This window comes from Saccoglossus kowalevskii, chromosome 15 (genome assembly GCF_978046115.1).
Source record: "Saccoglossus kowalevskii chromosome 15, keSacKowa6.1, whole genome shotgun sequence".
Taxonomy (NCBI): Eukaryota; Metazoa; Hemichordata; class Enteropneusta; family Harrimaniidae; genus Saccoglossus; species Saccoglossus kowalevskii.
The window spans coordinates 25,094,116-25,121,255 of NC_140655.1; the positions used below are offsets into that span (position 1 = coordinate 25,094,116).

Sequence of the window (27,140 nt, forward strand, 5' to 3'; positions counted from 1 at the left end):
ACCCGCGGCGGTGAAAACAAAGGCCCAAAACTCGCGTAAAACGGTACTTTGTGATGACTCCTCTGAACAGTGCAACAAAATTAGCCCTACGTGTGTAACATCACAGTTATAGAGGGAATGTGGTAACATATATAAATTTGGTTGTTCGCGATTACTTTAAAGTTGAGTTTGTGTTGTTTTGCTCGAATTTTCACCGGCTCGACCGGCGTTCCACAGCAGCGCGCACAGAGCCCATAGAAATGCATGGTACAGTGGTGCGCGTCTTAGCAACGTGGAACGTCTGTGACGTAGCTCCGCCCCCGAGGATAACACATGTATATTGACATACTAAGTATATAGCATATATAGCGCCCTCTTCTGGGAGTTGCGAACCCAAATATTATGTCGTGGTACCTCGGCATATGTTTGCCCAACACGATTTGCAATAACACTTACCTCGTCTGAATATGATTTTTGTTTGGAGAAGAGCGTTTAATACGTCTAGCCAAACTATTTGGCGTGAAGAAATATGAGTATTATTTTTGGGAAAAATCAAAGTTTGTCCCGAAAATACCCAGAATTATTTACGATAAAACAGTTTGGGCTGAACGCGACGCTGTCCTCAAAATGGCAAATTCATGTAATGGTGTCTGTCACAACAGAACGTTGTGGGCACAGGAAGTGAGGTGCACCATGGGAAAGTCACCATGCGTATAGTGTTTCATTGATTAAGAAGTGTAGTGGATATACAATTATTCAAACATCATTTCAACTATGCATTCAGAATTCAATCATACACGCAGACGACTTTCGTCTGACAACATTTTCCCGCCCAGTTGACTCAAAATATCACGAAAAGTCAGCAAATTTAACGTGTAGTCTCATTGCAATATTCTGGCGCGTATATCTCCTGCACACCCAAGACAGATTCCCGTATACGTTTTCTTCAATGAGTGAGCATGAAATGAGTGGAGCCAATGTGACAAAGACATGCAGACACGTATATATATTACGATGTACTCTCCTGGAACGTTAAGATTTAATTAGTTGATTCCGATGCATTCATCTATGGATACGTTTTCGTACAAAGGAATAAAAGAATTATGTTGTCCATAGTGTGGACTATATACCAGACGCCCTAGGCGTGTGACAAAGGGTCCTCGCCCGTATTGTTACTATGTGCGACTCAGCTGGTGCGACTTTCGAATTTCCCAGCCACCAATGTTAAGGTTTTTAGTGAGACCCCCTAGGTTCTGAAACAATAGTCTTGCACATATGACAGTCAAGCAGTGATAACAGAATTATGACGTCATCCAGCCGTTCAAACAATGAATTCGTTTCCTGTAAAACATACTACCATGCTATTATAGCTAATTTCGCTAATTCAAGATGTCGCTAATTTAAAAAAAAAAGAATATTCTCACAATGGGGTTGTTGGCACTTCAGCTCAATTAAGATTCCGACAATTCATGCATTGAGTCAAATGGCACTTGGCTATTTCAAAGTAGTTCAAGTCATATGACATACCAGGTCACGTTACCTACCCTATAAATACTGTAAGAATTCGGAATTAGAGGTCACATCTTTCAATGTAGCATTTCATCCGACGCAGGTAAGATTCTTTGGATCTGACAGGAGTCAGTGAAAATCGCGGCAATTTGTTGCAGTGAAAATATTTCTGGGGTCCTAAACCATGGAGTCTCAGTGACTTACTCGAAATTGTGTCGTCACAAATTACGCACAAGCAGTGAGAATTAAACGGCTTACAGCGTGTATGTATAACTAGATATGAGCCGAGATTCCCTGGTCAACTTGGTCTTCACCATGATGATATCGTATTTTTTAACTGTTTATGAGTTAAATGCGGAAATGTCGGTTCATTCATTCATTCATTCATATATTCGTTCATTCGTTCATTCATATACTAACTCATTTATTTCTTTATTGACCTGTGATGATCAAGCAATATTAATTTATTTTGACAAGAAATAACATAAAATAATTATCCAATGAGTTTGGAAAATCTTTCCAATATTTTAAAATTTAGTGAACATTGTAAACTCAACATCTCAGTATGCTAACCAAACGTAATAATGTTGGGACAAAGATAATAAACAGGACAGAAGCAGCAAAATATACAATAAAATCACGTGACAAGAAAAAGATTTGTAAAACCGATATGTCTATTAATATGGTGTCGAACAAAACACGTTCATACAGAAGTATGTTAGGATTATCCGCCAATACGAGACATCAATGTAAATCACTTTTTAATTCACTTCATGTCTATATTCCACCCTTTACCACTGCGTATAATTTCCTGTTAGAAGCCACTTGCGATAATTGTGTCTCTAAAACACATTACTAGTAAGTGGTTTCATAAGAGCGTTTAATCACGTGCTGTAATTAGTATTACTACATACAATATGACAATCTCTTTACACTCAGGCAAAACTAATTACTCTTGATATTACTATAATTGTTGTCAGTACTATTCTCTAACAAATGTTTCGTAATCCGGTGCTGCTTGCTAAAAAGAGTTACAGCGCCCCCAAAAGGGTATAATTTCCTTGTGGCGTCTGAACAAATCAATGACGTATTTCTGAATATTGTTTATTGCAATGTTTGGTAGTCGTGTTGGTACACAGTACATTTTGAGCTACTCAAGATGTATTGTATACCAGGTTGATATAATGCCACGAGTTCATAAAAAAACACCTAATTCGCGATTTCGTTTGTTATTTTAAACTTTGTTTCAACATCCGTACATTCCTTTTCCCAAGCCTCCCATTCGCCCACGTTTGCATTTGTTGTAAGGTCTGAATCCTCTTCCCGGATTCCGTTGCGATGGTCGGCTGTTTCGCATTCCGGTATTCGGCCCCCTTTTCTCCGGATTCGCCAGCTTCGGCAATATATTCAAGGCAATGTAACGGTACAAATTCTGTAGCAGAACGTTTTCTGCGAATGTCCGGGGATTTTCGTAATCTATTTCATTTCCGTAAGCCGTGTTGTCAATTTCGTAAGTCGTGTCTTCATCATACACGTCATCCTGAAGTTCTGGGTAGTCAACATCGTATTCTCCCAACTCGTCCCACTTGTACATGTCGTCATTTCCGGTAAGTGATCTGGCGGTTCTGATGTGTTTCAGTTGGCTGTCGTCCACGGCGGCTTCTATCGGGGCTGCCTGAAATAGATGAAAATAAGAATTCTACTAAAATATTCCAAATAAAAGAGTGATCGTTAGTATGAAATAACGGGATAAAGTGTATTCACGAGCCATTCCTAGATATATGTATAATCTCAAACAAAAACGGATCTGCTTCATTACATTAATTATATTTAAAAATGTCACTAATATCGAGTTTGACCTCGAACTATGGGATATTTTGACATTTAAAAATACTTTGGTTTATCCGCGGTATAAGCAACCATTGGGGGAGGGCATTGCTTAGCCCAAATTTGGTCATGTGACCCATTCATCTGGTCATACGTTTATTCACGTAAATCCACACGTTTCATTGTTTTTATACAGATTGTAAACTGCAAAGATCGTATTCATATGCAGAGTGTAAACGCGGCGATGATAACTTTACATAATTTGTAAATCATCATTGTATTAGTTACATATTAAACTGTACAGAATGTGTAAACCGCTATTTTAAATCAGACCTGGAGAGATAGAGATCTTCCTCAATTATTAAAACAGTTGAGAAAGGTTGGCAATCACATCAGACAGAATCTTTATCGACTGTGTTAGGCCAATTGTATTTGTGTCAATTGCTCCGAACAGAGCGAGACGTCTCCAGACGTCTTAGCCAAGCTGCAAGGTCTGATTAACAATAGCGGTTTACAGTTTATGCACATTCATCTGTAGCAATTTCACTTAGCATGTGTATACAACTATAGAAATTACATTCTGCATAAGTGTGATCGATTTACATTCTGCATGAGAAAAAAAATATTTAAAAAAAGAAATCAACAGGTCACACGACCATGAGTGCTATAATTCTTTCTCTGCTGAATAAACACATGCATACTGCAACAAAGCATTCATTTCACTGATACTAGCGTATATAATTGAGCGTATATTGAACATATTTATTGGAATTTAAATTTCCTGATATACCAGTGAAACGGTGAGTTCTATTAAAATTTGACACGTCCACACGGATTTTAATGAGTAATCAGCAAAATTAAAATCCAGTGAATAATGAATTTACAGTCTTTGTCTTTGAGTCCCAACCGCTATGCTAGAGTGTCCATAAAATAAACTGGTCATCGTTTGAATAAGTAGAAAGAAGTTTTTTCAAGCTATATATATATACACTATTATATATATATATATATTGGTGACAAATTATGCATAACGACCTTGACAGCTTATTAGGGTTAACCATTCAATTAAATGGCTCAGTATTACACTAGACTGGTAATGTGAATTTCACGGAATAATTACTCCCAGCAAGCACAACGCGCGCATCAAATTTATTGAACGACATGCGACTAATGATGTTTTATACGCTATACAAATAGTGTTGGTCTCTAGTATTGCACCCACTACTTGTGTATTTACCATCTCGAAAATAAGAACATTAAAACAAGCATCCTTGGGGGGAAACCAGTCATTACAAGCTGTGCTGATTGATGCTTAGCACCCCACGGGGAGTGTTTAAAACGGACACAACACTATTCCAATTGATCATAATAAATTAATAATACTGGGTTTGACCTGTGACCAAGTGCAACTGAAGCCTTAATATGACAAGCAAACGTTAGTGCATTTTGTAACTATATTTTTCTGTTTCAGCAAACGATATATGTGTGATGAGATGCGTAACTGCATATTTTATGTTACAATATAAATTCAAATTCGTCAGCAATATATTATCTGAGCATTTGACACTTTGGTCAATGTGACTCCATAATATACATACGTTATAGCGGGAATTTCGTACAACACTATTATTCTTGTATTAGTTATTTGGAAATATTCAATATATAAAGGGTGAAAAACCTTTTGAAACCTCTAAATATAAATTGTATTGGTTTGCCAAATTAATGATTTATCAACATCTCAAAGACATATAGGAAGACTCATAAATTCCAGGAAACATCAAAATTGCAATGCAAGGTGCAAAATGAAGTCTTGAACTTTATGTTTTCGCCGACTTATACTAAATGTAAATGTATGTCACGTTTTATACTCGCTTAATACTGCAAGGCAAATTCCGAAAAAAAACGACCTCGTTAATTACCTATTACGAATTTGCCGTAGCACAGAAAAATACCTAATCAGTAGTTTTGAAGCATCGTCTGACGCCATTCAATCATTACATTTCAGAAGAAATATCTGATAATTTCAAAAAGAGGTTGCGTTAAGCTAATAACATTTCCATGTAATTAAACGTCACTTTGGTAAGTGAAAGGTATATATCGCAACAACTTGTCTTTGGGAAATATAGCTTGTGCAAAGCCAATGTGTGAAACATACACAATGGGGAGACGACTTTAGGGGAATTCCGGACTCCGCTTGTGTTCGACTAGACCTGCTGGATGCAGGGTGGCGCAATAAATAACCATACCATCACAACACAATACCCTGTCCCCAGAGTGGAATATTGTTATTAATTATGCTTACAATTCAGAAGAGGCATCAATGATATTCAACTTATAATCTTTTTACGTTTCACATTCAGCCTGTTGGTATGCGTTTTTATTCTAGATTGTCCTCTTTACAACCACTCAACATTAAGTGTGCGTTTCTGTTTTTTCAGAACCAGTGCCAATATAAGCATAGCAGTAGTGCAAATTTTAATTTAAAGCAAAGTCCTTATAAATGTACGTTTTGTTTACACATGGAATACTATACGTGTCTTGGCATACAATTATAACAAAGGCTATACATGCGTTACTATAAGTATAATGCCCAGACACGAAAGTAACATTTAACAATTAAACTAGAATAATATCAAAGTGTGGCTTCATGGAGATTGTTACAAAGGATTTATCTCTTAATTCAATTGTATATAATATATAGTCTTTATATCAAACTGACACGAAATAATATATATATATAACTTCATAACTACATGTACCCGCCGTATACCGCAATAAATACGCCTTCTTAACGGTTATCTTCTAAGCGAATGCGCGTGCGTGAAGCAACATGTGTATTCCCGTGCCGGTTGTTCTATTAACAGACAGATTGACAGGTCGGCATACTCGTGACACCTTCAATTAAATGAATTAGTTGGACGTGAAGTAATTGGTAATATAATATATATGGACATTTGGGAACGCCAGTCCTTGGCTTCGTCGTGTATAAGTAGACACAGTGGCCTTTGGGAGGCCTTTGTGACAGAGCGTATTGAGTACGATATATGTTTTGTATTACACACACCGGAGGTCCTGTGCTTCTATGAGAGCGACAGGAGAAATACTCGCATAATACTTTTGACATTATATATATTAAATAAAATAATGTATGCATTACTGGAAAGCTGGTTTATCGGAATATGTGACCATAGGCGTACTTCATGTAAAAGTTAAGTTACGGTGAATGCTGTGAACAAAGACGGAATAGAATTAAAAAAAAATCGAGGCGCCCGTTTCATTTATTGTACTTAACTAAAACATTTAACACTACGACAAAGACTTTTCGTTTTCGACATTGTGAAATTATTTCGTGTTTTGATGATTTTGACAAGATTTTTTGTTAAAAATAATTCATAACAACAAGTATTTCCCATACTCCTATAAATAATTGTCATGGTTGAAAATACAAACTATGTAGTATGTTCAACAACTCATGTATGAACAATAACTTTAATAATTATGATTATACTTGGTAAAAATACTGTATTTTTCTGTATAAAAACGAAAGAATTTAACAATGTCGAAAACGAAAAGTCTTTACGCAGTGTTATTTACATGTATTGCATTTCATTCACGCACTCAATCATGATTCAGAGCTCATCAAAGTATTTACATTTAATTTATGTGACGTGTTTGCGATATGTTCACTTGACTTAAATTAAAAGTACTGACAGAGAAATTTAAAACATGTCGTTTTGTGGTTCATTACACTGCATTATACTTTCAGTAATATTATATGACTGAACACCCGGAAACGAGTCGATTGGAAAAATGTGTATATGTAACTTAATCACTTGAGCAAATAATATTCACAGGGGAATGATATATGATAAGAGTGCATTGCAGGGTCGAGAATATGGGACGTTAGCAAATGTAAAAAAAGACATAGTGTGGGATTTCTATTATGATAATGTCATGGAAAAGAGCTGAAAAGTGAGGCAAAAACGCCGTTCAATTACATAGTATATTGTTATTACTTGGAATATAAATCGATGAATAGACGCGTGATATGTTCGATCACGCCAATAACGCTGCATGCTCGTTCTAAGTTTATGCATAACGCGCACCGTCAACGATTCATGTTTAAGCGAATTTGAACAAAGCGACTTCACATTCCAAGTCGTCCTATAAGTCTAAACTTAACATACAAACATTTGGTGTTTTATCAAATGCTATATACACTAGACGTTTATCTTTGTTGTTTTCATAACAACCAACCACGAACAAGGAAGACAAATAATAATTATGACGTATATGCCTAAAAGATACCACGTAATTTGTTTTTAACCTACGTCCTAACTTCCCACGCATATGACGCACACTACATAGAAAGATCTTTGTCAGACATATCACAAGACATTTGCAGTTATATAATCTAGTCCGGGTCATAACAAAGAATCGTATAAGTTTCCCCGTTCTGCATACGTAATTGCAACAATTCCCATACTTAATAAATATGTTAGTGAGCAAAGTTATAACGCGAATTGTAAGACTTTAATACTGTTTGGGTCTCATTCTACCTTTGAATGTACAATTCCCTCACCACTTTACCAAAGACGTAAAAGTCAATTAACAGCAAACGGCAGACAAAAGAATCTTTATTATTGCAAAAATATATCGATAATGTACGACAATATTTTACTCCAACAAGTAATATATATTTAATTTCTTCTCTTCCTGGGGAGTTGTACACCTCGTGCAAGGTTTGCGAATCGGCAAGCAAGTAATAACATTGCTTAATTTCCCTCCTACAATCAGTATGACGTGTTTGATTCTTTTGGTAATGCCTGGAACCGTTTTCTAAAGCTGCACTACCTTTTGTTGCGATGTGTGATATGTTCATGTTGCATGAATTGAAGCTCGATTGCTCAAACATCACACATATTCCGGCAAATGCGCTCAATTATCAAACTATTGTGTTTCTTCAAATGATCGATATCATCTGAATTTTATGCATAATGGAGATCAATAGTAGCCACCCACACTTCGTCTGCTGAACGAGAAGGGCTTTTCGTTTCTGTATGTGTCTCATCCTGAAATGTGACTTCAAATATGTTCTGTTCATTTTGTCTAATAAAACCGTAAATTAAGATTTTTTTTATGAAAAATGAAAGAGATGTGAGATAAATCACCCTGGGTGACCTCGATTCATTCACAAATGTTTGGATACCTTGAATCGATTCCAGTATTCATCACTCATAGGTGCACAATTGAACGTTTTTAATGGTGCAATATATGAAACAAAATGTTATCACTCGTTTTGAAATATCTGACATCACTTCTTGACTTTGACTGCTCTCGCCGATTTGACCGAGTGTATTAGAGTTCTCTTCTTTTTATTGGGGCATGGTGTTATTTATATTGTACATGTTATTTTTTACGATGTAAGATTCTGTTGTGTATTGATGTTATTGCTAGTATGTATGATGCTATTTCTAGTATGTATGATGCTATTTCTAGTATGTATGATGCTATTTTTAGTATGTATGATGCTATTTTTAGTATGTATGATGCTATTTCTAGTATTTATGATGCTATTTCTAGTATGTTTGATGCTATTTCTAGTATGTATGATGCTATTTCTAGTATGTATGATGCTATTTCTAGTATGTATGATGCTATTTCTAGTATGAATGATGCTATTTCTAGTATGTATGATGCTATTTCTAGTATTTATGATGCTATTTCTAGTATGTATGATGCTATTTCTAGTATGTTTGATGCTATTTCTAGTATGTATGATGCTACTTCTAGTATGAATGATGCTATTTCTAGTATTTATGATGCTATTTCTAGTATGTATGATGCTATTTCTAGTATGAATGATGCTATTTCTAGTATGTATGATGCTATTTCTAGTATGTTTGATGCTATTTCTAGTATGTATGATGCTATTTCTAGTATGAATGATGTTATTTCTAGTATGTATGATGCTATTTCTAGTATGAATGATGGTATTTCTAGTATGTATGATGCTATTTCTAGTATGAATGATGTTATTTCTAGTATGTATGATGCTATTTCTAGTATGAATGATGCTATTTCTAGTATGTTTGATGCTATTTCTAGTATGTTTGATGCTATTTCTAGTATTTATGATGCTATTTCTAGTATGTTTGATGCTATTTCTAGTATGTATGATGCTATTTCTAGTATGTATGATGCTATTTCTAGTATGAATGATGCTATTTCTAGTATGTATGATGCTATTTCTAGTATGTTTGATGCTATTTCTAGTATGTGTGATGTTATTTCTAGTATGTATGATGCTATTTCTAGTATGAATGATGCTATTTCTAGTATGTATGATGCTATTTCTAGTATGTTTGATGCTATTTCTAGTATGTAATGATGCTATTTCTAGTATGTATGATGCTATTTCTAGTATGTTTGATGCTATTTATAGTATGTATGATGCTATTTCTAGTATGTTTGGTGCTATTTCTAGTATGTATGATGCTATTTCTAGTATGTTTGATGCTATTTCTAGTATGTATAATGCTATTTCTAGTATGTATGATGCTATTTCTAGTATTTATGATGCTATTTCTAGTATGCATGATACTATTTCTAGTATGTATGATGCTATTTTTAGTATGTATTATGCTATTTCTAGTATGTATAATGCTATTTCTAGTATTTATGATGCTATTTCTAGTATGTATGATGCTATTTCTAGTATGTATGATGCTATTTCTAGTATGTATGATGTTATTTCTAGTATTTATGATGCTATTTCTAGTATGTATGATACTATTTCTAGTATGTATGATGCTATTTCTAGTATGTATGATGCTATTTCTAGTATTTATGATGCTATTTTTAGTATGTATGATACTATTTCTAGTATGTATGATGCTATTTCTAGTATTTATGATGCTATTTTTAGTATGTATGATACTATTTATAGTATGTATAATGCTATTTCTAGTATGTATGATGCTATTTTTAGTATGTATGATACTATTTCTAGTATGTATGATGCTATTTCTAGTATTTATGATGTTATTTCTAGTATGTATGATGCTATTTCTAGTATGTATGATGCTATTTCTAGTATGTAAGATGATATTTCTAGTATGTATGATGCTATTTCTAGTATTTATGATGCTATGTTGTTATTTCTAGTATGTATGATGTTATTTCTGGTATGTATGATGTTATTTCTAGTATGTATGATGCTATTTCTAGTCTGTATGATACTATTTCTAGTATGTATGATGCTATTTCTAGTATTTATGATGCTATTTCTAGTATGTATGATGCTATTTCTAGTATGTATGATGCTATTTCTAGTATGTAAGATGATATTTCTAGTATGTATGATGCTATTTCTAGTATGTATGATGCTACCTTCATTGGCTGTATTGTTATAACCTCCGACAATTGTTTGAAGAATTCTCCGATTATTTCCCGATTATTCGAATCATTGTGTGAGTAAACCACAGTAGGGTAGAGGTATTAGTACGTGTATTGTGAAAGGGGTTATCTGTATTATATTATTTCCACAAAGTAAGACTTTGATTCTGTTATGTGTGAGGTTAAAATGTATATTATTACTGTTAAGTGACACTGCACGGACTTGCACACGTCAATGTAATTTCTGTAAAATAATTATTGGATATTTTAACGTTACAATTCCAGTTTAAAGTGTATAACAGCACGCTTGATAAAAATAGGACATCAGCGCCCACTAGATTGTCTAGATTGAATGTAGCATTATTGAATCACGAAATAACATTTAAAAACAGATTACTTGCATCCTGTATAATACACCTTTGGGGGAGTTATTGCCGTTGCTAATACAGATAATTAGTAAACTAATCGACACTAAATTAGGATTATTTGACTACTTATTTCATTAGTGAGTGACACAATAATGTGTTCAATAACAGACCATTAATTTACAACAATAATAACGCGAATAACTATAATTTTCATCGTTGGTGAGTTTCGCTATCAACGCGCATGCGTAGGCGTCTCGTTGAATCGCGCGTGGCTGGTTTACAAGTGTCTGTATGGACATGATTATAATTGATTTGACATTCATTCATTCATTTGAGTTCTCCAGCTGTTTGTCGTAATTAGAGTACGTACGAATGTTACCAGGGAGTAATAGTATAAGATGGGCTCACCCAATAAAGATATTTTCTAGTTCTCCCCGTTATTATTTTTAATTGAGAGTCTGGACTAATGTAGATTAATGGCTACAATACTGTGAGCATGACACAACAGTTATCGATGGTTTATTATCAGAAGTTAAAGTCATACATAAAAGCAGGATTCGTAAAAAAACATAGCATTATTATTATTATTATTATTGCTAGTGTTTTTGTTTTGTTTGTTTTTTTACAACAGCTGAATTTATATATATATATATATATTCGACATCAGTGTCATTAATTGGAAGGTGATTGAATATATAGGTGTGTATATCAGGATTGTTGGAGGCGTACTTATGGAAGTGGGCGATATTGCCGTGATTTGTTCATTGGAAAATATTTTTAGATATGAATGCAGGGGCGTTTTATCACATTTTATTAATAATAGCTTTACTCGAATTCTATATATTTTGACACTTTTACTGACAAAAATACATATGTTGAGTGCATGCGCAGTGAAGTGATTTCTTTCATTTTCATTTGTTCGTTTTAGATAATTAGCATGTGCATGTAACTTGTACATTTCTCAAACGATATTTGTTTTGACGTAGTCAATTGTACTTTGTGAATGATTCTATATACTTTGAAAACATACATCTCGACTAAGCAAAACGAAATGTAAACACTCTCCGAATGGCATCCACATAGGCCGTTTGAAGACCCGAAAAAAGAAAACCGTAGGTGGTCGTTGTCCATCCACCCCTTTTCTATTAGTAAACGGGGCCAATCAATGTATAAATGGGATGTGGATCGTGGATTCCATCAAAACCTTTAGTTAGGGGTACCCCTTTAATTATAGATTTCTAAAAAACATGTTTTTCATTAACAAAAAGTGTTTCAGCATTTTGCACTCATTCATATATTGTTATTAATTTATCGAGCAAATATAATCCCCTTAAAAATAAACCTCCCTTGTCCGGTGAGCAGGGAAGTAGCAGCTCGTGGATTTTAATTTGTACCTTAGGTCAAATACGCTGGAAATATGGTTACGTATTAGTTGTCGTTCGCTTTTTTTTCTATTGATAACCAACCGTACTTGTAATACTTCATCATAATAATAAATGGCGTGTTAGTCCGCAAGTAAGACAACGATTGGAAACACTGAATAAGGTTAATGAGGAATTGGGGATGAGTGTCATTATCATAAGAACAACTTGCGGTTCCTTTGACTCTACAGTAAAATGCGAGCGCATATTTTAATTGACGGACGACTCAAATATGAAACTCGATCACGATGAGTTTCATGGTTGTATTTACAACTGTTTATGGCCGCTGATCGGCCATTTTATATGTTGTATACTGTAAAACACTTTGAAATAGCTACATACCATTTTAGCTAATTTGACTCCATGCATGAATTAACTGAATCTTAATTTAGCTAAAGTGCCAATAATCTTACTGTGAGAATATACTTTATTTTAAATTAGCGAAATCTTGAATTAACGAAATTGTGGATTAGCTAAATTATCTAAAATAACATGCTAGCTAAAAAGACATGTTATACAGTACTTAACATGGTTTAGCTGAAAACACGGCCGTTGAAAGCCGAACGACACGACCCGCCACTTCACATTTGAAATACATTCTAAATACGCTATCAGTGCACGCATTTCGTTCCAAGGGAAATAACGAAACCTGCTTCGAAATTATCTGTATTTGTCACACAGCACATATAGGTGTTGAAATTATAATCGATAAAAGAGTTTTTTAGTATGTTTTTTTTTTAAATTGTATGTAATTGAAATAATAAATTATCCAAACGTGCATGCGCAACAAACTACTAGTACGTATCATAATCATTAATGCACACTCGTTCATTATTACGAATACACTATCAGCGTAATGCAAATCCAAGTTTTCTCTTCACGTTGAACATACACAAATGTCTCTTTAAAGCTTTATCGCGTTTAGTGTTTTCAAAAAGTCGAGTGAATATTATACGAATACCACCGACGAATCTGCGTTGGACGACCGCCCATGGGGTAGAGCAATCATAATCCAGTAATCGCTTCCCTTCATTTCCAAAAGATTAACTCACAATGTATGGTAATTGAGTTGTAATCTAAAGTGATGGATTACCGTGACCTTGAGGGGAGCTATGCAGATCACAATACCGGTATTAATCGCTGTGTTTTTCGTGAAACATTTGTGAGATTTTCATTTGACTAAATTATGCTCTTGTACGAGGTTGCAATAATTCACATGCTGCAGTGAATACATATTGGAATGATCAATATACCGTTCGAAAGAACTAGATTTGTCCGAATAATAATTCGATTTGTTTGCAATTGTACATTTTTTTATGATGAGAAATGTATTTGTACTTATGCTCTCAGTAAAGGTAACCACGTGGCATGTGTTTCATTGAATATTTGTTGGCAGTGCACACCTTGCTTTGTGATGTGCCTTCTACTGCACTGTACTCACGCAATTTCTCGGCGTTTCAAGTGAGATCCTCAACTCGTTAAGGACACTAAGTTCTTCTTAATTGATAGTTGCGGGTTTCCGTCGTTTACACCTGCGCGTCACGTGTGCTAAATCAATCGTACACTCAATTAGCATATACAGTTAGGAGTCCCTTAAGGCCGTTCACCCATAACCTGAACCCTAACTCTAGCACACCAGTCCAAAAATTCAGTATTAATTAATTCAGTAATTAAAACAGTAATTCAATATGTCCCTCCAAATAACTATAACTGAACCAAAGAGGGGTATATACAATTGCAATAGGGGAGGGGCGCTGTAGGGATTGGGTTCAGTTAGGATTAGTGTTTTGACTGGGTGTTATTTTACTTCATTTAATCTAAGTTTTATTTGAACCCGTTTAAATTACTGGTATTCAGTATATAGAGCACTAAACGGATAGTTTGATGAGCGAAAAGTGCATGCTGGGTATCCCCAGGATTGCCTGAAAGGCATTGATGGGATAATGATCGAGGCGATCAACAACAAAGATGAATCCGAATAACCACAGCACGTTTTGTTTTTGTTGTTGTTGTTGTTGTTGTTGTTGACTTGATAAAGTAATAATTATGTTTGTCAATCTACTAGTAGCGTATTCCATTCTTTCCATTCTTTTTTTTGACCAAAAAAACGGTAGAACGAATGCCATATATGTGTTATATCTACTCAAACGTGCTTTACTGGGAAATCAACTTGAATGACAACGATGGACACCGGGCGGGACGCCGGGGCGCTGATAGGAATCACGTCGCTTATTGACATTGCAAACGGGGGAGAACGTGCTTTCACTTCAGGTAATACATATTAATTATGCGATTCCGTCCTTGTGCAACGTGTTTTTGTCGAACAAAATGCGTATAATACGATGAGTTGTAGGTCACATAGTCATCATGAACTGATCGATTTTCTCATAATAGTTCAGGCATTATCTGTTTGTTTTCGTCAAAGTGTTCATTGCATTGTTCAATGTTGATAAAAGAATGTACGCAACGCCGATGTAAGTTCACTGGGTCTAAAATTAGGTAAGCTAACATATTTTGGCGATAAATTTATTGAAACTTTAAATCAATCGTATGTACCTTGTTGTAAATTTACCACCCCTCTACCGTTTTTTACGGAATTAAATGGAATACTAAAGTATTCGCAGGACAATAATATGTGTATTTTCGCCGTCGTGCTTTACATGTTGTATATTTCATTATTTTGCATGAACTTTTTGCAGAGATCACCGTGAATTACATTACCCCGCATAACGACAGGAGTCGAGGGAGATGCGACTTTACGTAACGCCGTCTTCTTTTAAATGCAATAGTTTCATGTGATGATTGATGACGTCACAATTCTCATAAACGTCATTTCAAAAACAGGAAGCTATTCAGACTTACATAAACAAGTGAGATTTGCGAAAACTCTTTTTTAATGCATGAATATTCATATTTAGTTGCAAAATGAAAAAGCTGTCATGATGTAAATTATCCAGTGGTGATTACATACAACAGACTGAAGTATATTGCCGTAGTTTAAAAACCTTTTCCGTCGCTTGTAATACTCTACAATGTAAAAAGCTAACATCGTTCGACCAGACGATGGAGACTTTGTTAGCAATTGAAAATTGTTATAAGTTAATGAGTTATTTACGGACTTATAGATGGAAACATACCATTTGGGATTTGGATAGTAGTGAATGGTAATTGACTGATATCAACTCGTCATGCCTCTTACTCGAAGCTAAAACTTACTTAAAACTAAAACTACGGTTTACTTTATGTTCTTTGCATTTTTTTGGCGTGGGAGCTCATACGCCTGCAGTATCGGGTTTCTGAAGTCATTTTTTTACGCTTAATAGAAAATCAATGCTTATATCGAAGATCTTAAACTAACGCATACCGGAGACGAATCAATTCTTCGGTAGTCGCTCACGTGTTGCTATTTTGGTATGTACTCAAGTACCCTTATGTATTGTGAACATATCGACAGTATTAGACGCTACGATTTCCCACTACATCGGATCCATTGTTTTCAGTTTTATTTTTGGAAACGTATTTTCAAATGTCAGTCCAGTCTACATTTGATGGATTCGTAATGGAACCAGTCGCATGAGAAGAGACTTCCTATTCGCAGATCCTAATACTATTGGCGTTTAGCTAATATTAGATTGGTTTCTCGATAATAACATTTTATAGCTGATTGTATAGTGAGCGTCACGGTTCCAGTGGAAAACATTGAACTCATGGTGGACAGTGTAACAAGCACGCCAATCACGTCTCGGCTTCCTGGTTAGTTGTGTACCCTCTCCGTCCACGCAACGTGTCAGCTTACGAATTTGGAAATCGATATTGAAGCTATGGGGCCATTTTGGCAAATTTCTATCTTGATACCACTTAGACATGTCTGAATAAACAGGACGCATAGCGTATGATTTCTGAATCTTATTAAGAAAAACTTAAACATTTTTCATCATTTGTCAATATAACATTTAAATATTGTGACAGCTGACGATTTATCAAACATAACTTTACAGACAACTTATTAATATTGGCCTGAATGAGCTTCGTAATCGTGACTATGTGCCGTAATTTTCATGCAAATATGGCACATGGTACTAGTATTACCTCTGTCGCATCACTATGTCGCTTGCAGCGCTCACGTCTCAATGCGCCGTACAAAATGGCGTTGTGTTAGCTGCTTCTGGCCATGTTGTACGGCTGGTTGTTGCACATGAACACTCCTTGGCGAAAATAGATATCTATTTAATAATCGCTTATAAATCTGGTTATGTTATAAAAAAAGACTTCAAGACAATCAAATTATTTGAAAAAACAAAACATTTTTAGAGGTGGATTTTAGTTCGAAAAGATTGGTACAAAGGCTGATATAGTGACGCTCTCCCAATTGAGTTTATTTAAACATAACTATGAGACCGACTCACCATTCTATACTGTTTCGTACCTAATTAAAATAAAGTCAGCGTCTGAGTAAGTATCGTTCTGAGGATACGTATCCATCTACAGAGAATAGACTTCACAGTTGAACCATCGTCAAATCGCATCCGTTCAATCCTCTAAGCAGTAAGCTGTGGCATTATACCTTGACAATTCGGAATGATTTAAACGAGAGATTCACGCATTGCTTCCGGAAAGCATGCATGTACTTATTTCCGTTTTGTTTGAGGCCACACACCATTTCGACGTGTTTCTTTTACCCAAGGTACTACACATGATTCCACAACTTTTATACCTCATTCTTCTCATTTAAATAACAAATATAGGTCCTTGAATTTGACAACATGTCAATAAATGAATGGCGTCAAATGAACTTGAACTAGAATGGATGGGTTATTTTAAAATGTTTTGAGCTTCGATGAGTCGAGCTGAGGTATTCATAATACTTATTGTCCGTCAGCGTCCGTCGTCGTCAACTTTATATTGTTGACCTCTTCGTTAAAACAGTTAGACATATGGCTTTGATACTTTCCATAAAATCATGATTGGTTTTTATTCAAATTTGTTATTTTTAAGAATATGTCTTATGATTGTTTTTATTATATACCGCATGTTATGAGTTTTCGATCGTATGTATTGTGATGTTAGAATACAATATAAACGTTTATCCTGGGATTCTAAATATTTGTTCTTACTGAATGCAACGATTGTTTCTGTCCTGGTGTAATGAAGTATCAAGATGCCGTGTGTACATCGTGTAAATCTCTATCGCATGTCACAGCGATATGGGTCTGCCTAACCACGGCAGGTACTGGCCTAACATAAGTATAATCATATCTGAACTATTTAAATGCTTCGAGATTTGAATGAAACATTGGGTTTAGTAATAATAAGTAGACGATAGCGTTTCGCAAAACTCTTGGTTGCCGTTTACAACTAGATGTTAATAACTCATATGACAGGAACACAGATAAAAACGGTGTCAGTTAATCTGCGTTACATTTATAATTACAAAATTGTCGATGTATGAACATCGTTTTAATGGAGAATGCGAACATGACTTGAGCCTGAGGAGAATGAACTTCAATGACGTGGAACCGTCATGAAAGAGTAGGTGTAATTGATTGAGAAGAAACTGGAAATGATGCGAAGAAGCAGATAAGATGCTTAAGTGATGGAAGCGGAAATGACGTCACACAAATGACGTTACTACTTCCGGTAAAATGATGTATTGAAGAAAGATGAAATTGTCAGCAATACGAAACTCAGTCTATAACGGTGATTTGGTTGGATATGTTAATAATGTAATTTCCGTTGGGAAATCAACAGGGATCGTTTTCCCGTAGAATGGCTTATATAGATAATATCTTTACTTAAATGTGTAACCTTTAGATAACATTTTTGTACAACGATGTACATTTTTGTCCTTATAAATCACATCGTCATAAATGTATCTCTTCTGTGATGTAAGTTCGCTTATCTAATTCATTTTTTCGTAACGTCACTGTCATTGTTGGTATGATTCGATGATCTGAATATCGGGTGAACATTTGGTTCAATTACTTGAAACAGATATCGTAATCGTGGAATGGAATGGAATGGTTGTCAACTTGCCGTATATATTTTTAGTGATATATTTTCGACATAAAACCCGAAGCGTGTAATTGTCTATCCAAGATGTTTGTCATAACGGTGTCATCCATGCGCAACATGCCACAGGGGTCGTTCCAATTGGAAATTATTCGCGTGTAGCGATGTTTGAAAAAAACGCAACAGATTACAATGTCAAATGTCACAGTGTCTGTGTTTATAAAGAATGGGAATACTAGGAAACGTGAACCAAATAGCCCAATCTGAGATTTAAGCGCTGTCTGGAGTTTTAAATAGAGAGAAAACTAGATAAAGTTTTTGTAAAGAAAAATCATTGGTAAAAATAATTAGTTGAATTATTTGTATGAAAAAATATATTATATGGAGCGTGGCATTTTGACATTGTGTGGTCACTAGAATATAGATATGGCTGGAAATATATTAAATTTAATTTACTTAATTAATTGACTTTATAACTAATCAAATGTTTAAAATGCTCAATGTACACATCTTTAATATCTGAATATCTGAATGCGCATTTCAATATTTCAGTATGAACTTTCAAAACCACAGCCAGCTTTGCGGTAATGGTCGTCGTTGTGTAAGACTTTTTGACTCCCCCCCCAAAAAAAAAACTAAACAGACAATTTACGACAGACAGGAATATCAATTTGTATGAATGATGATTTTATAATGAAAGCAATTACCTGATCACAGTTTCACACAAAAAAGTCAATCAATTCGATATTAACTTTATAATATTACAATTAACGATAAATATAAGCGTTATATAACAATATTCAGACCGGTCTAGTTACATCTAGATGCTAATGATTTAACGTCGCAATAATGCATCATAAATCTGTTATTCTACAGTCACGTTTCAATTGAGTTACCGGGGATGGTTAATGTCATTCTTTCCTAAAGTTTCGTGTACGTGTTAATATGATTATGTTTACGGGTGCGTATTTAATTACATCTCACGAATCTACAACGATTAGATGCCCTTCTTTCTGACATAATGATTTATCCATTTCTGGGATACCCCCAAAAAGACTTAATTTATTATTTTAGTGTATTTACACTTCATGCGTCGATGTCTGGTGTAAAGTTGACTGTAAGGACTACTTCTCATTTTTGCCACACGTCGAACTGGAAGCATCGATGTATAACGGGTGCTGCGTGTAGAGTAAATGACACAATTTATCAGTTGCATGCACTGCATTTTGAAGTTTACTACATTCATCGTCATCTGATAGTATTCCATCTTGTATTTTAGTTCATATCGAGAATTTAGATTCATTATGTTATATTATGGGTTACATGAGGTGTTTGTATTTGACACGTGATCTTATCACAGATAATTCACGCTGTTATACAGATCATAACTTTGGAGGATTTGCGATGAGAAATCATTTGTTTATCTATGACAATCATGTCAAACTCGTCTAAAGACGGAAGACAGTTACGTAGCCATTTAATCAACCAAAATACATCGCACTAAATACTATGGTCAGCAAAGCATGAAATTACACTGTGTATTATACTATATATGGCTTGGACTTGAAGAAAAGTTTCGACTTGTGCCACGAGCATTGGAAATGAGAGAAAATGTTACATATTGCCTTAAATATTTTCCTTTTGTTCGAATGAATACAAACAGATACATTGCACGCTTTATTATTTGATTACTTCTAATACAATACAATGCAATAATGTCACGTGATATTGAAAACATCATTCTAATACGTGTTGTTAATAACACAAGCACATTGGTTTAACACCGTCTGCCATACGTTCGCGTAAAGGTCCTAGCAAAAATAACAGCACCAGTTGCAATTACAATAAATGTAAGTCATTTAGGCTTATTTTACTGACTTGTCAAGAGAGTAAATAGTCTGTATCTTTATTGTGTCAATGTTTTCACATTGAAAAGAGGAGAAAGTTATCTAACTAACTCACGTGGTTAATTGTTTGGCTTTGCTTCCGGGGTGTGGTGGCCCATACACTGATCTGTACATACTATCGAACTTTAACATTTAACTTAATTTTCATGTCTTCTATCATTATCAAAAATTGGATTTTGAAACATCACCTATTTACTATCATATCTTGTATGGATCAGATTTAAATTCAAGGATAATTTATTACAGTCTAAGGCGTTATCGTCTTTTGTAACACGCATGCGTGGGTTCGCGTGCAGTTAATTTCTTCCTATTCACATCAATAAACTATGTCGATTGATTTTATCTATATTAGTAGTGTAATCATTAACATACAAAGCTTCTTCAATATTTATTTTACTGTAAATTGCAGATGTTATCGGATATATTGATGGCGGAGTTGGAATTGTGTTCCACAAGGCTCCCCAATATATAAGCCTTGCAATAAACTTTAAAAACAATGTTTCAATACAACCTCCTTAACAAATGTATATGTGAATTACCGGTATATATAATTAATATGCTTTCACCAAAATAGCAAAACAGAATTTTTTTTTCAAATCGCTCATAACTAAAATATCATCATCTCACTGTGAGCCAAGTGTCACTATTGTGTTTTAAGAGATGCATAAGACATCAATGTATAATACAAAATATGATCATATACCACAAAAAGTTATAAACCAAATAATTAAGAAATCACAATAAGAAACATCTTCAAATAAATATATAAATTTGAAATCGTGAATAATCACAATAAATAATACATTGCAAGATATATATACTCAAATATTATTTGGGGGAATTGGCCATACAAGGGTTGGATTGCAAGGGAAGTCATAACGACAATTACAATAAAAACATGGCTAGCACGATTGAAAGTTTACTTTTCGTCATCCAAAAAATATATTTCTATGAAAAGAAGTTGATATCAACAGACCTTCTTCGGTTGTATTGCGGTGTAAAATAGATTTACAACATCATGTTATTAGACATGGCGACTGCTGGTTTTAGTGTATGTAATAGTTATATGCAAATTCCATATGCATCGGTTCGGTTTATTCAATACTAAAATAACCCATATAGGTATGGAATGTGTGTTTGAGACACCGTGTAATCTTTAAAAGTATAGTGTACGATAAAGTTATCTAAATCTTCGTTGGTCATTTCCGGTATACATATTTACACCAGAAGTAAGTCATTTGATAGTCATTTTGAGTCATCTCGAAACCGCTTGGTAGGAGATCTTTATACAATAAAACCCTGCACGAATTTGTGCTCAGTAGAAATAACATGTATTTTAAACTGAGTATTCGCATACTCAAATTGTGCAAAATAAAAAGAAATAAATCAATGCGCATAATAAAAATAGAAATAATGCCAATAATCAAAACAGAAAGGTTAATTCCATGATGAAAGAGGTCAATGCGCATAATCGAAACAAAAGAGTCAATGCGCAAAATAAATCCATAGCAATATATTAAAACGCAAATGTGTTATTGCTTGCAATGCTTTAATCTGTCAAGTACTGAGCCAAACTGAACTGTAGTAGCAGATGAATATACACGAAGAAAATTTCAGGATATGCAAGCTATGAAATAAAACAATGATTATTTGCAGAAAGAATTAACATATACATTGATTACAAATAACATATGAACAAATTCGGCTAAAACGCAATCCATGACCATATTTAAACCGAAAATAAAAATATGAACCCAATACATCTGATATAGCTGTTAATGATCATATATCGAGGCCGGGTGAAAGCGGGGCTGACGGAGGCACGTCGTATCGTAAATGTAACCAGATACGTGATGGGTATAAAAGGAAACAATTTGGTTAGCCATACCTTTATGTAACGAGAGACTATGATAGCGATTGTTGTACCGCGCAGTTTGTATGATAATACCTTTGCTTAATTGACGAGTTCTGTGGTGATAATGGGCGTATTGATCCTATAATTTGATCCATAACCACATTGGATCACAATATGTGTATCTAATATCATCGCAACTGAGATATCATGTAGAGGATCATTAGTCAAACAGTTAGGGACCAACCAATGAGTATTTATATGGAGTGAGATTACTGACAAGTTTAGGTTCATCGCGTTCTTGGTTATTGGTTGTTTGCTTTTTTTTTATTTCAGTTCTATTATTTCACCATTATTTTATAATTGTTACTAGAGTCATTTGATAGTTCAAGTGCTATACGAATATTACGTAAGATGCCGCTCTACATTACTCTACTGCAACTTACTTTTGAACATTGGCTTGGTTTCTCGTGAATTCCTGTTGAAGTCACAAATGGGTGTCCCATTTAAGTCACAGTATATACAGGGTCAATGCCATAAATTGATGTTCTTCTTAAGTCACAGTATATGCGAGAGGGGCATTAACATCACTTTACCATCAAAATAGTTATATATGCTACATAGCAACAACTCCACAATACAAGTATATTGGTATGACGAATTTATAACGTATTTTACCCTAGTGGCTCTGGACTGTTCCCATGGATACATGTATTAATGTAACTTATCAAATATTAAAATGTGTAAGACGGTTTTATTTTCTGTATGTTCCCCCCCCCCCCAGTTCGTTTACATTCTAAACGCATGATTTTTTCTATCGTAATTATATTGATAAAGATATATTGATAATCAATTGGGAATTGATTTGTTTCTAAGCATCCCGTATAAATGTGTAATTGCATTACCCGCCTCGAGGGGTCGCGTTTATGACTTGCACAATGTAAGAATTGTTTAATGGGAGCGATATCGCAAATAATAAATCATAGGTATCAAACCCCAATGATAACAAATCACGCAGTATCCAATTGTAATTAGTTTCATTGCCATCTGTTGAAACATGTGACATCATCATACACGTCACTGGTCTTGATTTCTTGGAATCTATTTGTAAAGACGTTGGTGCTATAATGTATTAACAATGACTCATTACTATTCATACATAATTACCCGCCGTAAATTGCGTTCCGCAAAGATCAATTGGTGTATGATATACGTAAGTCTTTATAAAACGTGCGAGAACGCCACAGATGAAGGCATATTTTGAGCAATCACGTCTGTTGAAGGTAGTAATGAGAAATGTCGAAGGTAAAACACTGACTCGCAGCATATAATGAAGGCAATTTAACGTTCTCTCGGGTTAACTCGGCGTGTGTATCGCTAAAATCGCTAATTGTAGTGTTAACACGTTACATACGCACGATAACATGTTTTATCAACATTACACCGTAGTAATTACAGGGTGTCTTTTCGATGATAGAGGCACGTACAGAGTGTCCTCAGTTAGTATCATTATAGTTTCGATTAACATCAGTGTATCTCAAGATAGACATCGCATGTGTGAGTTAACCCTTAGAACGCCGCTCCCAAGGTGGTTGTGACAATTTGTAGTTTTTTTTTAATCGCGCTTATTTATTTAGTTTTTCGTAAAAAATCTTCGTCAATTTGAAAACAAATGGTTTAAATTTCTATTGCGTGCGTGTCTTAGCCATTTTTTAAACAAACAATCCGGTTTGTTTAGCGAAAGATGATAAAAGATGATTTTGGCGTTTACAGTGTTAAGAAAGACGGGACGTCGCGTCAGCGTCCTAACAATGAAACGTTGAGGAAAAGCGCACTCGTTGTTACGTTTTTTTACTGCGCTCAAATTCTACGTATTCAGGGAACAACAACTAATATGTAAATGTTGATTTCATTACTTGGAATACTTAATATAAATCTAAATGCACAGTAGTTAAACAGTTAGTGGAATTGGAAAATGTAAAGTTGCAAACTTACTACAATACATTCAATTCCATGTAGTCGTAAAATACGAGACTCGATATACTCGATAAGTTAAATTGTAAACGCCGTGCGAACGAAAAACTTCGTACTATTGAACGACAGTGATAAAGTCGTTATAATCAGTTTACCATTTCTACAAAAGAGTCCTGTTCAAGTCAAGCCATTTTGCTAATAACAATACTGATAAAATGTCCCCCAAAGATTGAAAGACATATCTTTTTTCTGCGTACATCAAAATTATTACTGAATTTATAGAAAAAATACAGAAACATTCACATAATTTTGATTAAATTGCAGAAATATCATAATTATTGTTAAAAAAATAGAATCAACTATTCATAATGAACAGAGCAAAATATAATCGAGTGTTACCACATACCTGGCAGCTAGCAAATATTTGTAAGAGTACAGCGAGGAAAGGCAGTGCGTTTAGCATCATGATGGCAGAGAAGACTTCGATATTTGTACGCGATGCTGATCAATTTGCGACGTTGATTACGCTTAAACTCGGGATACCTTAAAGATGAAGATGATAGTTATTGGCAGATGACTAAACTCAACAACGCTTCGACTTGACTATTTCTATGACTTCTTTGATGAGAAAGACTTGATAACCGATCGTAAAATAATCGCGTGTAACCGAGTACAAATTATTCAGCTGTATATATAGGAATATCATCGCCCACTGTACCAAATACGAAGACGCGTACATAGCGGGATCTAATTTGCATACCTCGTGAACGATTGTAATCGACATACGGGAAGAAGCTCGTTCAAAACTACGCCCTCAATACGAATACTGACCGGGATTTCGAATTACTTATTATACTTTATTCAAAAGGCTGTTCGAATTAGATCATTAAATGATGTTAGCCGAAGCACAACCATCATAAATGAAGGTACAACCATCAACCTGTTGAACGCTAGCGCCAACTTTTTTGTCTTTTTGCACACATTTCGTCAAAAAAAATATGGTAAAATTGAAAGTTGTGTTCGTTTTATCCAAAAATAGTGCAGAAATTATAAAAAAAATCAATACAGACTAATGTGCAAAGTGTTTCACTTACATTTTGGCGGGAAAATCATGGCCTGTAAAGTGGTAGTCAGCATAATGGGTTTTAATGAGAATCGTATTTTTTATGATACTATTGCAATATTTATTTGTCGATATTAGTGCAATTGTACCTCTTTTAAACAAATATTGTTATTATTCCAAGTAATTATCTGAAGGCAATTTACATAACACATGTGTTCTATTTGCGTTCTGTTACACACATCTATTCACGATACCATTGAATAGGTATGGCTGTTATTACCTGCGCGTATAACCATTGCTCATAGGTTACTTCGTAACGTTATTTATTAAAAATTGGTATCCCACAAACCATCTTTTAAAATAAGTACATTTCACTTGAACATCACGCGGACGTAGTTACGTATACATCACGTGGACCTTAGTCCCAAGTGGCCGCCGACATCTTGTCGAGAGCTGGAAAGTCGCGAGGCACTCCTACGCACAGTTCTATTTCTAAGAATCAATATTCTAAACAATTTTGATATAAAGTATTTACTTTCATAATACCATGTGCCATAATCAATTATTTTAATACATACATGTATGTAATGTATAGCATTTTTAGGGATTGACCATTAGAAACTATGGTAGACTTGGGCAAGTGGTATCGGAGGCAAGAACAATTTACATGTATTTTTATTTTTTATAGTATATTAGCAGGTAAAACAACTCCTGAAAAAAACCGTGCGTAGTGAAGGCTGCCTATGAAAAACGCAACTCTATGTGGGTCTATGATTACGCGTACTGAAAGGTTAAAAAATGAACAGCAAAAACAAATCTCGTGGCGTTCTCACTCTCAACGAGACCTCGGCGGCCATTTGCATGAAAGGTTTATTGAATATTGGTGTATACTTTATTATACACACTTTGTAGATCTTATACTATATATATTTCTCGAGCACTATTGAATATTGTCTACATAACATATTTATAACACATACTTTACCTTGGTGTTTTATTTTCTATCATGGTCGGGGCCGTAGTTTCAGGAACACCGTGAGTTAACAGGGGGAAACAACGTAATTCTTGGTTTAAATCTTGCAGCCGTTTCAGGTACAATATCCCTCAGAATGGGGTTTCCATCCATTCATGACATTGAGGCTGAGTGGTGAACTTGACAGAGTCCCACTCCCTGTTTATAAATATAAAATACTGTTAAAGACTTTTAAATATGATGATGAAACGAGGACTCACTCACAAATATACTAATGTGAATTCAACACCATACATTTTGGGAGGGCAAAAAATTACAAAATATCGCATAATTGTGGGTTTGTAGAAGTGTGGTTGCAACAAGGCGTGAGCAATATAAACGTGTTTTTCAGGTGTTTTAAACAAGGCTGTGTGGAAATTGATATCGCAAACTAGTCATAATTCATAGCTCCAGCAAATTAGACACGTATTCACTCCACAAAAATCATCCAACCCTCAAGCCTTATCTGCCTTAACCATCCTCATAGCTGCATATATTACGCATGTCTGCCCACTCACTAACTCAAAGTTGAAACTTGGCGCTGAAACAACTTTCCAATCTCGGATGTGTCGAAGACGAATTTCAATTTTTATTAGTCTGCCCCGTATACAATGAGCTGAGGTTCCAATTCATGCCAAGGTTATTTTTTCAACCTCTCCTAATTTACATATTCTATTCCCCTTTATCAACTGAACATAGAGGATACATTTTATATGCCTTTAAATCCAAAAAAAACCTGCCGTTGTGATTGTTTATTATTTTAACTCACCTCCAGCGCATTATGATATATACATACTTGTCACTGATGTTGTATTTCTAGG

General features: G+C 34.7%; 1 protein-coding gene across 1 annotated transcript; it reads right to left on the reverse strand.

Moving 5' to 3' along the window:
• Positions 1–2,601: 2,601 nt before the first annotated feature.
• LOC100375434 (uncharacterized) lies at positions 2,602–24,879 on the reverse strand. The gene is made up of 2 exons (XM_002737338.4): positions 24,651–24,879; positions 2,602–3,163 (listed from the first exon to the last, which is right to left on the reverse strand). Exons 1-2 carry the CDS (start codon positions 24,708–24,710, stop codon positions 2,735–2,737), a joined length of 489 nt encoding a protein of 162 aa, XP_002737384.1. The 5' UTR covers positions 24,711–24,879; the 3' UTR covers positions 2,602–2,734.
• Positions 24,880–27,140: the final 2,261 nt, after the last annotated feature.

Excerpts from the sequence above, each read along its gene's own strand:
- LOC100375434 (XM_002737338.4), bottom strand. The coding sequence starts at position 24,710 with ATGATGCTAAACGCACTGCCTTTCCTCGCTGTACTCTTACAAATATTT. Across the intron at positions 3,164-24,650 it reads AAATATTTGCTAGCTGCCAG|GCAGCCCCGATAGAAGCCGC; the intron begins GTATGTGGTAAC and ends CATCTATTTCAG.